Source organism: Myotis brandtii, unplaced genomic scaffold (genome assembly GCF_000412655.1).
Source record: "Myotis brandtii unplaced genomic scaffold, ASM41265v1 scaffold78, whole genome shotgun sequence".
Classification (NCBI taxonomy): domain Eukaryota; kingdom Metazoa; phylum Chordata; class Mammalia; order Chiroptera; family Vespertilionidae; genus Myotis; species Myotis brandtii.
This window is the reverse complement of record NW_005371131.1, coordinates 2,311,597-2,325,394: the sequence shown is the minus strand read 5'-3', so window position 1 is coordinate 2,325,394 and position 13,798 is coordinate 2,311,597. Positions and strand designations below refer to the sequence as shown.

The window sequence follows — 13,798 nt, the reverse complement described above, 5'->3', positions numbered from 1 at the left end:
CACCCCAATTGGCCCCCACCCCGTTCGAGGGCGGGGCCAGCCAGCCAACCTCCCACATCCCCTCCCCCCGGCCAGCCCAGCCCAATCAGCCCCTATCGAGGTGGGCCCACCAATGCATGAATTCGTGCACTGGGCCTCTAGTATATATAAAAGATTAAGCGACCAGCTGACCAGCCAACCAGCCAGTAACTATGACGCACAGGGGGCAGACACTCAACACAGGAGCTGCCGGGCGACAGCAACTTTGCAGAGTGCCTCTGGCACTCCGGGACCCCTTGGGGGATGTCGGACTGGCGGTTTCAGCCCGATCCCCACAGGCCAGGCTGAGGAACCCCACCTGCTGGAGGGACCCTGCTCACTTCACAGATGCCCTTCAAGCCCCAGGGCAGCCCCAGGTGCAGCTGGCTAGGGAGGGACAGAGGGAGGTTGGCTCCAGGGTATGTTGAATCACCTGGGAATCTTTTTAAAATCCTGATTTCTGGGCCTCATCCTCCGGAAATTCTGTTTCTTTGTTAGGGGGTGAGGCCACAACATTAGTAACAAAGAAACAGAATTTCCGGAGGATGAGGCCCAGAAATCAGGATTTTAAAAAGATTCCCTCCAGAAATTCTGTTTCTTTGTTATGGGGTGGGGCCACAACATTAGTCACAAAGAAACAGAATTTCCGGAGGATGAGGCCCAGAAATCAGGATTTTAAAAAAGATTCCCAGGTGATTCTAATGTGCAGCCAAGGTTGAGAATCACTGCTCTAAGGTGACCAAAGCAACTTTTTGCCTTTTGTGATATAGATACCTCAAACAGGTAAGCAGTCCATTCTGCTGGATCAATTCCTATTGGCTAACACTCTCAGTTCTTTAAATTTCCTTTACAAATCTATTCTGTTCTTACTTATTTTTTAATTAAAATTCAATCATAACAAAATTATATTTTGAAGAATATAAATAATGAATAAAACTCTCCTTCAATATAACCCAATACTAAGGTTTGAGATCATATTGCAAATATTCTTCAAAAGTTTCCTTTTTTAAAAAAAATTGTGATAATAAAATTTACCACATCAACCATTTTTAAAGTGTACAATTCTGTAGCATTAAGTACATTCACATTATTGTGCAACCATCACCACCATTCATCTCCAAACGCTTCTCCAACTGGAACGCCATAAGCATTTAACTCCCCAGTATACCCTCCCCCAAGCCTGTGGCAACCACCATTCAACTCTGTCTCTATTAATTTGGCTACTCTAGGAATCTCATATAAGTGGAATCATACAATACCTGTCCTTTTATGACTGGCTTATTTCACTTATCATGCCTTCATGGTTCATCCACATTTAGCATAAGTCAAAATGTCCTTCTTTTTAAGGCTGAATAATAATATTCCATTTTATGTATGCACCACATTATTTTATCCATTCATCTGTTCATGGACACTTGAGTTGCTTCTACGATTTGGCTATCTATATATATAAAAACCAAGCGACCAGGATGACCAGTCGATATGACATGCACTGCAGAGGCCAACTGGCCCAAACAGGGCCCTGATTGGGGCCCCAATCAGCCCCCACGGCCCTCCCGCCCCGGCCAGCCCAGCCTATGATCACCCCTCCTAATTGGGGGCGGGGCCAGCCAGCCAACCTCTCATGTCCCCTCCCCCCCACTGGCCCGGTCTGATTGGCCCCCATTGGGGCAGGATGGCCGGACCCCACCTGTGCACAAATTGGTGCACCGGGCCTCTAGTTGTAAATAATACTGCTATGAAGATGGGTGTAGAAATACCTATTGGAATCCCTGCTTTTAACTCCTTTGGGCATATACCTAAAAGCAGAATTACTGGATCACTGGTAAACCTAGATTTAATACTTTGAGGAATCACCACATCCTTTTCCAATGCAGTTGGACCATTTTACATTCCCACCAGCAATGCACAGGGTTCCAATATCTCCACATCCTCGCCAACACTTGTCATTTTGTTTTTTTGTTTGTTCTTTTTTTTATTTTTTTATACCATAGCCATTCTCATGCATGTGAAGTGTTTTCTCATTGTGGTCTTGATTTGCAGTTCCTCTATGATTACTGATATTGAGCATCATTTCATGTATTTATTGGCCATTTGTATATCGTCTCTGGAGAAATGTCTATTCAAGTCCTATACCCATTTTTTAAATGAGCTGTTTATTATTGCTGAGTTGTAGGAATCCTTTTTATATTTTAAATATTAAGCCCTTATCAGATATATAATTTGCAATGATTTGTAAATATGTTCTCCCATACGTGGGCTACCTTTTCACTCTGTTGGTAATATTCTTTCATGCACAAAGTCTTTAATTTTCATAAAGTCTAATTTACCTCTTTTTTCTTTTATTATGTGTGCTTTTGGCATCATATCCAAGAATCTATTACCAAATTCAAAGTCATGTTTTACCCCTATGTTTTCTTCTAAGAATTTTATAGTTTTCGCTTTTATGTCTAGGCCTTTGATCCATTCTGAATTGATTTTATATATGGTGAAGGGTCCAACTTCATTTATTTTTTGCACATGTCTTACTTATATTTGAAATTTCTTATATCTCTATTTGCCACCTTCTTCCTGGTTTCTAAGCATCTAGATTAAATATCCATTCTATTTATTCAGCTCTGAATTCACCCTTTTTGCCTGCCTGTTCTGTGAAAATGAATCTGGGCCCTTTCAATATTTTTCTTTTGACAGCAGCCCTGATGTCAAGCTTCGTCAGCAGAGAGCACAGGAAAAACATTTTAGTAGAAAGGGGTTTTGCTTTCTGGTCTCAGTGAGCTTTTACAGCAGTCTCCTCCTTCCCGGCTCCTGCGATGCATAGCAGCCAGCAGCACCCAGCAGGCAGTTTCCCCTAGTTATCCTGTTTGGGCTGTTCCCCAGTTCCCTAGAACAGTGGTTCTCAACCTTCCTAATGACGTGACCCTTTAAACAGTTCCTCATGTTGTGGTGACCCCCAATTTCATTGTTACAAATTGAACATAAATTAAAGCATAGTGATGAATCACAAAAACAATATGTAATTACATATGTGTTTTCCGATGGTCTTAGGCGACCCCTGTGAAAGGGTCGTTCGACCCCCAAAGGGGTTGCGACCCACAGGTTGAGAACCGCTGCCCTAGAGGATAGATTTCTGGCAAATAAAAAGGGCAGATTTCCAACAAGTTCTTTAGGTCTGGTATCACAGGGACTCACTTCTCTGCTACTCAACATGCCCTCTCCAACAAGGTCTAGATTTCAGCCCCAAGTGCAGAGGATGGGAAACAGAGGAGATGGCTCTTCTTTTGAGTGCTTTATCTCAATCCTGGGGCAATAATTACATACTAATTATAATATTGGTATTTTAGCATAATAAACCACATTATTATGTTACATTATATTATATATTCTATTATATTACATGTACTACTCTTTAGAGTTCTCTTTACTTCTTACAAGCCAATCCCTCATTACTTCAATCTTCTGTTGTAGTAAGTAATTATTTATATTACATTCTGGGTCCAAATTACTTGTAGTCAGTCTCTCTCCTGACTGAACCCAGACAGATACAGGTGAGCTGAAACAAGACCTTAACAGCCACTTACTATATACAGGACGTATATTATACTTAGTGTTTTCTATACATTATCACTTTGCATTCTCACTAAAACTCTGTGGCATATCTCTGTTTAGTAAGAAAACTGTGCAATTTGTCTACAGTAATACAAATCCAGGTCTGTCTGACACAAGTCCCTGCTGATTCTCTGCTATGGCATTTATTTTTAAGGAATTAAATAAACATCTATGTACAGGGAAAGAATGAACACAGCAGGCCTGACTGCTATCCTTAGAAAGGGCAGTTTGCAAGGCTGACCTTGTAAAACTTAGATTTCGGGATAGTTCTATTCCCAGAAATGGTAAGAGTGGCTCACTGTGGCTAAATTGTGCAAACAATATGGTTTGTGCTGAACACCTGCTTTCTTTCTGGGAGTCTGGAATTTTGGTGAGAGCTAAGGTAGAGGGTGGCTCTGTGAACAGCCCTTCCCACCCACCCCCAACAAAGAAAAATCTCAGCACTGTCTCTAATGGCTTCCCTGGTAGACAACAACTGTCACAACTCACTGCTGAAGGAAGGAAGCACATCCTATGTGACTCCACTAGGAGAGAGCTCTTGGAAGCTTGACCACAATTTCTTCGGGACATCACCCCAAACACATTTTCTCCTTCTGATTTTACTTTATATCCATTCACTAGTACAAATCATAGCCATTAGACGAGATCGGGCGCGTTCAGGGTGGTATGGCCATAGACGAATCATAGCCATTAGTATGAATTCCATAAATCCTATGGAATCACTGGACCTAGGGGAGTCTTGAGCAACCTCAACACAACCAATGACATGCCAAGCATTTTATTAAATGAGGAGGACACAAGGACAAATAGGGCCTTTGCCCTCAAGGAATTGGACAGTCAATTTAAATTTCCCTTCTTTCATTTCTGATCTTCACTTTAGTCTGTTCACCACTTAAAATAGATTAGATACATCTCCCTGAGCTAAATTTCATTCTTAGTGCTGAAGTGATGCTAAATATTTAATAAGTCCATCAGGCAAAAGCTGAGCTACAAAGCTCTAATAAACTCAAAGGCCACACATTATTTTCTCTTTACTTTCCCCATCTTATTGTGTTCCTCATTAAAAATAAATTGACAAGCCCTTGTACATTGCTGGTGGGAATATAAAATGATGCAGCTGCTACAGACACAGCTCGTCAGCTCCTCAAAGTTAAATATAAAGCTACCATATGGCCTAGGAATTCCACTCCTAGGTATATTCCCAAAAGAATTAAAAACAGGTACTCAAATACATAGTGCTGCTATGAACAAATGTACACACATGTTCATAGCAGCATTATGCACAACAGCTAAAAGATGGAAACAACACAAATATCAACAAATAAACTGATAAACTGTAGTATATACATACAAAGAAATATTATTCAGCTATTAAAAAAAACACCGCAATAACAATGTACTGTTATATGCTACAACAGATAAACATTATGCTAAGTGAAAGAAGCCAGATACAAAAGATCACATATTGAATGATTCCCTTTATATATATTCAAAACAGGTAAATTCACAGAGACAGAAAGCAAATTGGGGGTAGTCAGGGGCTTGATGAAAGGGGGAAGGGAGAGTGAGTGCTTAAAATGTATGAGTGGCTCTTTTTGGGGCGACAAAATGTTTGGAATTAGATAGGGGTGGTGGCTGTACAACACTGTAAATATACTAAATACCATCAAATTGTTCACTTTTAAAAGTTTGATTTTTATGTTACATAAGTTTCATCTCAATAAAAAAAATTTTAAAGCAATGCAGTATACCCTATGATGTAACTGAAGAAAACTACTAGTAAACCTTCTTGATGTCATCTGAATTGGTACTTGTAGCTTGAAATAAATATATCTGCAATAGATATATATTCCAAAAAAGTGTGTATCTCGGTATATACCCTGGAAAACTGAAGACTCAAAGTGGTTCTAAACAATAATACAGATGAGATGCAGTTCTTCCTAAACCATAGAAGAAAACATGATTCTAAATTATTATATAATTTTGTGTGTGGCTTTGAATATGCATGTATAAATAATAAAATCAATATTTTAAAGACATTTGCCTATTTCATAAACATCCCTAAAAATTTATATATTTCAAGTTGGCCCATCCTTTCAATGGAAAAAATAAACCTGCATAAAGCCTTATATTCAGGGTTTCCTCATACTCAGGCATATATAGCACATAAACATACCATTTTGTTTTTTAAGGAACTATATCCCAAAATGTCTAGTCCTGGTGTTGAGTTTGGATATACATATTTTTTTATTTTCCCTATCTGTATTTTCTAATTTTTCAACAATTTACATGTTGTTGTTTTTAACTATCAAAAAGATGGAGACAATAACAGTACCGCCTCAAGGATGATATAAAGAGTAAATGAGATAATACACATAAAGCTCTCTTAGCACAGTATTCAGAATATCAGATGTACACAAAACATGTTCGATAGTATGGGCATTATTATGTTTTTGTAACTGATCCTCAGATACATGTCTTTCATTATCTATGGCAAACGTATTCACCCTAATCCAGTTCTGTGTCACCCAGAGCCTAAATTACTGTAATAATAGTTTCTTAGCTGGTTCAGCAGCATCCATTCACCTCTTCACAATTTTCTTACCAGAGCCAGGGTTAATTTCATAAAACAACATTCCTATCACTCCCATTTCTAATGGCCTTCCATTGCTCAGATGACCAAGTTGCAAACATTCTAAATCAGGCCTCACTTGGTCATTATTACCTTTTTCACCCCATTTATTTGTGCCTTCAACAAACATTTACTGAGGGACTTTTCGTGTGTCTGGTACTATGGTAGAAACAGACAAATAGTTATTAGTTCTTCTCTTCATGACTTATTTAAGAGGTCTCAACTGCTATTTTTAAAAGATTAGAGTAGTTCTCAAATGTTTTGGTCTTAGAATCACCTTACACATTAAAAATTATTAAAGATTCCCAAAAACTTTTGCTTATGAGGGTTATAAGTATTATTTGCCTATCTGAAACTGAGTAATTTTTAAAAATATTTATTTATTCATTTTAACAAACCAATAATAAACCATTTGCTAACAAAAATATTTTATGAAAATTAACTATAATTTATATAATGAAAACCAAATTTTAAAAATAGTTTATTGTCTGATATTTTTACAAATATCTTTCATATCCTACTTAATAAAAGATGACTAGATTCTCCTGTCAGCTTCTGCATTCAATCTGTTGTGATGTTATTTTGGTTGAAATAAATAAAGAAAATATGGCCTTCCACAAATATATTTAGAAAAGGAAAGAGTATTTTAATAGTCCTTTCAAGTGTCTATGGGTAATATTCCTTAACACTACACCAAAACTTTAAAAGTGACAGTTTCTTACCTGTCACTTTTAGTTGCAATGTGACATCTGAAACCATATCAATGAATTTTCTATATGCCCTGTTATGTTAAATCTATTGGTATGTCTTGCATTTTGAAGGAATTTTTACCTATCATGATTATGTTACAGTAAACATTGTTCATTTATAAAATACTGGCTCACTAAGTTATTATGATCTTCTAAATTTTGACACATTTCATTATATAACGGGGTGGGGTGAGTAATCACATAAATCACAATCAATCTCATCAGAAAAGCCTTTTCATATTGGAGTTGTCAAGCCCACTGTCCAGAACATAAGTTTTCCAAAATTCTAATTTTGCTTGAAAGCTCAAATTTTATTACTGGAAACAAATACTATCATTGTTTTCCTTGAAGTGACAGGCTCACGTCATTCATTTTTAATAAAATGCCTGCCAAATACCCAAGTCTGAATAACCATACTCTAAGTTTGTTTTTCAAGTAAAAATGGTATTCCCTGAGAAGAGAGGCTAGCTCAGCTGGAAACAAATAATCACAAGTGTTTTTCCTTGAGATAACCATTAGTATGCAGAAATACCTTATGTGTATTTCCAATTTTGTCACACAGAATATTAAAAAGATGAGTAATCAGAGTAAAGATTTAATAATACTAGTCATTTTTACTGCTTCAACAACATTCTTAAGTGAAACTGGATCTTTTTCTTTTTTTACTGCAAGTATGTAGTGGTGAACAATATAATGACTATTAGTACAATTTAGTGCCACTGTCTTGATTCATGCAAGGGTTTCAGCAGTTTTACCCATCACTGCTTATGCAACCTCAGTGCAAAAGCCAACACACTAGGAAAGGCAAATAATATCTTAGTGTTTATAAAAATGGTTTTGACCTTAAAGAACCCCTAAAAGTGTCTTGGGTACCTTGAGGGGTCCACTTTAAGAATCACTGTATTATATTGTACTGGACTACAACAGAATTATTTTAAATAAATAATCAAATATCTTGCATTTAGTAAGAGAATTATTTCATGAAACGCATTTTAGTCACATATATACAGATAAATATTTAACTATATATTAGGCTGTCAAATAAAGTGGATTTCTTCTCATGGGTCATAAAAGCTTGCAAAACACTCCCCTAGCCTCTAGCAATTACTCCCTTCTTAAAACTACTATAGCACTTACTGAGTACTTGAGTTTATTCCACTACAGCCTAATTCTAAATATATTATGTATATGCCTACATTTCCTATTTCCAAAGAGGTCACAAGTTCTCAAACTACATCTTATGCATCTTTGTATATTCTCCCAATGATACTATTTATATCACAGGTTCTCAAAAAAACATCTGTATTGCATTTCCTCATCTATAATAATAAAAGCATAATATGCTAATTAGATCGGACAGCCAGACGACCTTCTGGACAAAGCCAGGGCTGTGAGGGCCGAGGCAAGCCTCCGCAGCTGCGAGGGCCAAGCCCCTTGCACAAATTTTGTGCATCGGGCCTCTAGTTAGTATATAATGAGCCTAAGAAGCAACTGTCTGTGGCATACTAAGCCCACAAAAACTTCCTAATTTTGACATGTCATGAATAATTCCATGCATAATGAGGTACGGAGGGGAAGTATAGTCATTGGTAGCACACTGACCTGAGATATGTCCTTGACACTTACTAGCTCCATGATCACGGAATGTTACTTCATCTCTGAGCCTCAAATTCTTCACCTTCTAAATGAGAGGACCTCCTGCCTCCTTGGGTTGTTACAAGGATTAAGTGAGATAAAGTGACTTTTACAGTTCCTGTTCCTTAATGGAATGGCACTATTGAAGAATAATGATAATAAGTAATGCCTTATTCATACAAAACACTTCACCACATATAAACCATAGGCAGATCCAACAATTATAGGATCACAGATTTTGAGGGGACCACATACGTCATCTAATTCTAATCCAGCTCCTTTAACTGCATTCTCCTCACCTTCCCCACACTCACACATTACAGATAAGAAAACCAAAGGAGCACAAGGTTTTAAATGTCTTTCTCATATTTATAGAGCCAGTGAGGAGCAGAACTGGGTGTCAAACACATCCTCCTATTCATAACAATCCTGCTAAATAGATAACACTGTTATTCCTTTTTGACTGATAAGAGAAACTCAGGGTCAGACTTGCTGAAGTTAAGTGACATGTCCAAGGTCTCTTAGGCAGTAAATAACAAAAAGGGGCATGGAAACCAAGTGTAACTGCAAGTTTGGGGTTCTTCCAACTATAACTTAGAAAGCTATCCAAGAATACAAAATTCACTTTGTATAATCATTGATGATTATCTGCATTTAGATCTGAATAAAATAACTGACATGATTATGTGAATGATTATTATAACTAAATATGCCAAGTTAATTTTATCTTGTGATATTCAATTCAAACTGGTGTTTCACTGAACTTCAGACAAGCTTTGGCATTTAAAAAGAGATACTAGCCTCAGAATATAAAGGAAATATATATCCCAAAAAGGGAATTCTGCAATGTTCAAAAAATCCCTCTGAGATAGGCTAACATGTTGAATATCAGTCTTAGTTTAAATTAACACTTCACCAAAAATGTCAATATAGACAATGTAAATTTATTTTAACTGGCGTATTTTACCTGTTTCAATTTATACAGTCTCATCACTCACACTGCTATTCAACATGATGTCAAACAAGCTCTATTGCTTATTAGCAGAGTGACTTAGGGCAAGATACTCAACTTTTTTGATCTGTAAAACATGTGATTATGTTGTACCCTGCAGGAATGTTAAGTAAGATAGGCATGATATATACAAAGCACCTAAGCATGTACCCATCCTAAAGAAGAAAGCGATTATAACAATTATCATTCTATACTTTGAGTTCACAGTCCTGTCTTATCCCTCAGTCCCCTAAGATTTGTCCAACTGAGTGAAAATGGACCTTTCTATTTGCTGCTGCTCCTGCTGTTACTTCCAATGCCCGACTGGCTATAACTGAAATCCTCTGAACTAAACTCTCTGCCATCTACTTCTGATGTCTCCACGGCAAGTCCCTGAACTTGTTTTTACTGTATTAATTGCCTGGTCAGAAAAAAAATAATGCTAATTACTAAACAATTCAATGATTTTCTGATAACGCTATGCTAATCCTTGCTTGGAATTAGTCTAAAAGACTTTAAAAAAAAACTATCTGAATTTATGGTTCTTTTTTTTTTTCTTTTTCAAAATACCAGTTTTTTAAAAACACAAACTTAATTGTCTTAAACATATGGTTAACTATTATGAATTCAAAACACAGCCGCTTCCATCAGATCTCATCATACCTTGATTCCTGTACCAGCTCAACTATTCAACTCCTATATTCTCCTTCCAGCCTTCTTGGATAGTAGTCTCCATAAGTAAAAGGCACTTTGTAGAAAAATATGGCTAAGAAAACTATATATGTGGTTCTCTGTAGTCCAATTAGATGCTCAAGATAGCTGGGAGAAGGACAAGAGGCAAGGATGGCGGCCCTTTCGGAGGGGAGAGTACTACTATACAGATCCTCATTTAAAGGTTGCAGGGAGGAAGAAGGGGAAGGCACTACATATGCAAGGACTGCAATGTGCTAGATACACATTATTTCATGGTCTAGGTATTACTTCCATTGTCAGGTAAGAAGACAGACTCAGAGAGGTGAAATGACTGAATCAAGCTAGTAAGTCATCAAGCTAGAGACACAATTTTAGCTCTGCTCTTTCAATTCCAAGGTACACAGTGACTTAGTCCACAGAAGCATTTTGCCCTAGGCCAAGCAATAGGGAAGGTAAGTAAGTATATGCTCATCTATACACTGGCTTGGCCAGACTGTTTCCCTTCCACCATGGGAACAATTGAGAGATAATTCATCTTTAGCCTGTAGTTATTGCCCACTTACTCCACTGCCAGAAGAAAAGCAGTGTCTCCTACATTTTAACATGCATACAAGTCACTTGTAGGGTATCTTGTTTAAAATGCAGATTCTGATTCAGTGGGTTTGGGGCAGCACCTAAGATTCTGCACAGGAGATGAGGAAGCTTCCAGTACTTGGGCCATACTCAACATAGATTATACTCAGTGTTTCCCAAACCTGGCTGGTCATCGGAATCATCCAGGAATCATTTAAAAACTATAGATTCCTGAGCCCCTCCTTCTAGGACATTCAGTGGTGTCTGGGACCTTCTACCTCATAATTCTGTAATTCAAAGAAATGTGTAATTATTAACGACAATAACCAAGTAAGCACTGACTGAAAGCATACCAAATGTGTAAGTGCTTCCCACATTAACCTACGTCCCCTCACACCACACTATATAGCTGGTACTTACAGCACCTTCATTCCTATTTTACAAATGAGGAAGCCAACACACCAAAGGCCAGTTACTTGTCCAAGGTCAGTCAGGGAGTAGCAGAACAGGGGTCCAGACTTGAGCCACTCTGATTCCAATGTGTCTGTGCTCCCAGGCACACCACATAATTCTGCTTCCCACCTTATCCAATGGTAATGTCACTGATTTTAACAGACACTCTCGAACAAACACATCCAAATGGGTCACCTCAGAAGATGTCGCCTGGGAAGGCTATGTTCTTATTCCTCAGATGCTGTCATCATTCCAAACACTGCCACTGCTGAACTAAATGATCTATGAGCTCTTGATCTGAAAATAAAAATGCCTTCAGAACCTAAACCTATGACTTTAGATATCTTTAACTGGGATAAAAGCTCATCTTTGAGCACCGATTTGATTTTTGACAACCCAAAATCAGGAAAACCCAATTCAGAGAAACCTAGTGTCTGATCAAGTTAGGTATTTTTAAATAAAAAACTCAGTGCTTCACAGCCAGTGGGGCTCAGTGGTTGAACATCAACCTATGAGCCCAGGAGGTCATGGTTCGATTCCCAGTCAGGGCATATGCCCAAGTCATGGGCTTGGTCCCCAGTGAGGGGTGTGTAGGAGGCAGACATCAATAATTCTCTCTCATCATTGATGTTTCTAGCTCTCTCTCCCTCTCCCTTCCTCTCTGAAATAAATACACACACACACACACACACACACACACACACACACACACACACTTCAGTGCTGGGTACTGAAAATGTTTCCCTCATCACTCATCTCGGAAGCTGATTCCAGTGAGAAGTCTTTATGTTTTGCGCAATGGCTGCATCGCCAGAGTCAAAGTGACTATTCTGAAGGACAGTACTCATTTTGGTGCACAGAACTGTTACGTAAGTTTAAAAAGAAATTTAGCCTCTCAGTCCCTCTAAAAGAACTATATCTGCCCTTCACGATCAGTACGAACACACATGCATATGTTCAGAATGACTGTCTTGAAGCATGCAGCTTTCCTTTCTGCCGCAAAAGGAAATGCTTTGATTTTCTTTCAGGTTTTTCTAATAAAAAGTCTATTTCATTTATACACATCCATCCATAGAAAAATAAATATGTTAATCAGGTGTTAATGAAGCATTTAACTGCATGCAGCACCATAAAAGGCATCACACAAAGGCAACTATATATCCAAAATGTATGCACAAATACCCTCACTTACACGGGATAAAGGCACACACAAATACTACAGGGAGAATAACTATAAAAAGATATCATATTCTACATCTAGATTAGCTCTTTTGTTAAATGAATGCGTCCTTTTACAACAAAGAAAGCATTCTGCAAATTCAGAATGATTTACAGATTTTTAAAAAGCAGGCATTAATGCAGATCAGCACAATTCCACACAACCAACCTCTGCTGGAACTGGACTCTCCACACCTTACTGAAGCCACAAATTCCCCTGCACAAACTCCCACTCCACCACCCCCCATGCACACCCAACTCCCCACCAACCTCACAGGGGTTCCTGGGCTGGTCCATGGAATCTGATGACATCACTCTCTCTTCCTTCCTGGAATTCTAAACCCTGCTGCTCTCCCCTTGCACACAGCTACCATCTCCATGGCAACCTCACCTCCTCCTGCTTCCCTATTGGCTTCATAAAACAGGATACACAAAAAGGTTTTCCGTTTCCCCACTACCACCCGCCCCCAAAAATGATGCTTTCAACAGGAACCTGAGCTAAATTTAGCTACCTGGGATTCAGAGTCCTATGACTATGAAAACAGAGAAATGTGCTCCGCCTTACATTCCATCCTCCTCTCAATCCCACCCCAAAGTGGCTGCTTCACCTCCTCCTCTCTGGCCCCCAACCCAAAAGCAAGTGGCAATATTTGCTGAGTGTTAAAACAGCTGTATTACCCCCATAGAGGGCTGGCACACAAGAAATTCTCACAACCACCTCTCCTCCCAACAAGAGAGAAAAAAAGAGAACAAAAATAAAAGTATGCACCAGTCAAAAAACATTTCCTGTGCTAAGCATCAATCTTCTGCTGCTTCTTTCCCTCCCAAGCTACGGACTGGGAACTCTATGCCTAAAGGCACAGCAGTCTCTAACCCTTAAAAGACCAGATTCTCTTGCTATTTGCTTGATACTATTTCTTCCACCAGAGGAAAAAAAGGAGGAGGCAAAGGGGAAGTAAGTGAGGTATAAAGACAGCATCTTCAGTGACCAAACACTCTACACCTAGAACCACAATCCTGGGACCAATTTTCCATCCCAGGGACTGACCTGCTATGTAATAAAAGCAACTTCTCACATACCTCATCTAAAAAGCAGCTGCCACTCAGTATAAGAAGTACTGACAAATTAATGTAAAGTAGTTTAAGTCCCTGAGCTAAAGGGATTGAATAAATAAACTGACATCATTAGGAGTGAAATTCCTGTGTATATTAACAGAAATTAATAATCCT

At 38.5% G+C, this 13,798-nt stretch overlaps 1 protein-coding gene across 5 annotated transcripts in view; it reads right to left on the bottom strand.

Annotated features, from left to right (window-relative positions):
• The window catches only part of RBFOX2 (RNA binding protein, fox-1 homolog (C. elegans) 2), a 197,094-nt gene extending 184,169 nt beyond the window's left edge, over positions 1 to 12,925 (bottom strand). For 2 of the 5 annotated variants that reach the window (XM_014530831.1, XM_014530827.1), the window contains exon 1: positions 12,839 to 12,920. In XM_014530831.1, coding sequence (XP_014386317.1) covers positions 12,839 to 12,880 — 42 coding nt within the window. In that variant the 5' untranslated portion in view covers positions 12,881 to 12,920. Of the gene's footprint in view, positions 1 to 12,838 lie in introns of all 5 variants that reach the window. The other 3 variants (XM_014530819.1, XM_014530820.1, XM_014530832.1) reach the window with 3 other exon arrangements.
• Between the last annotated feature and the right edge of the window lie 873 nt (positions 12,926 to 13,798).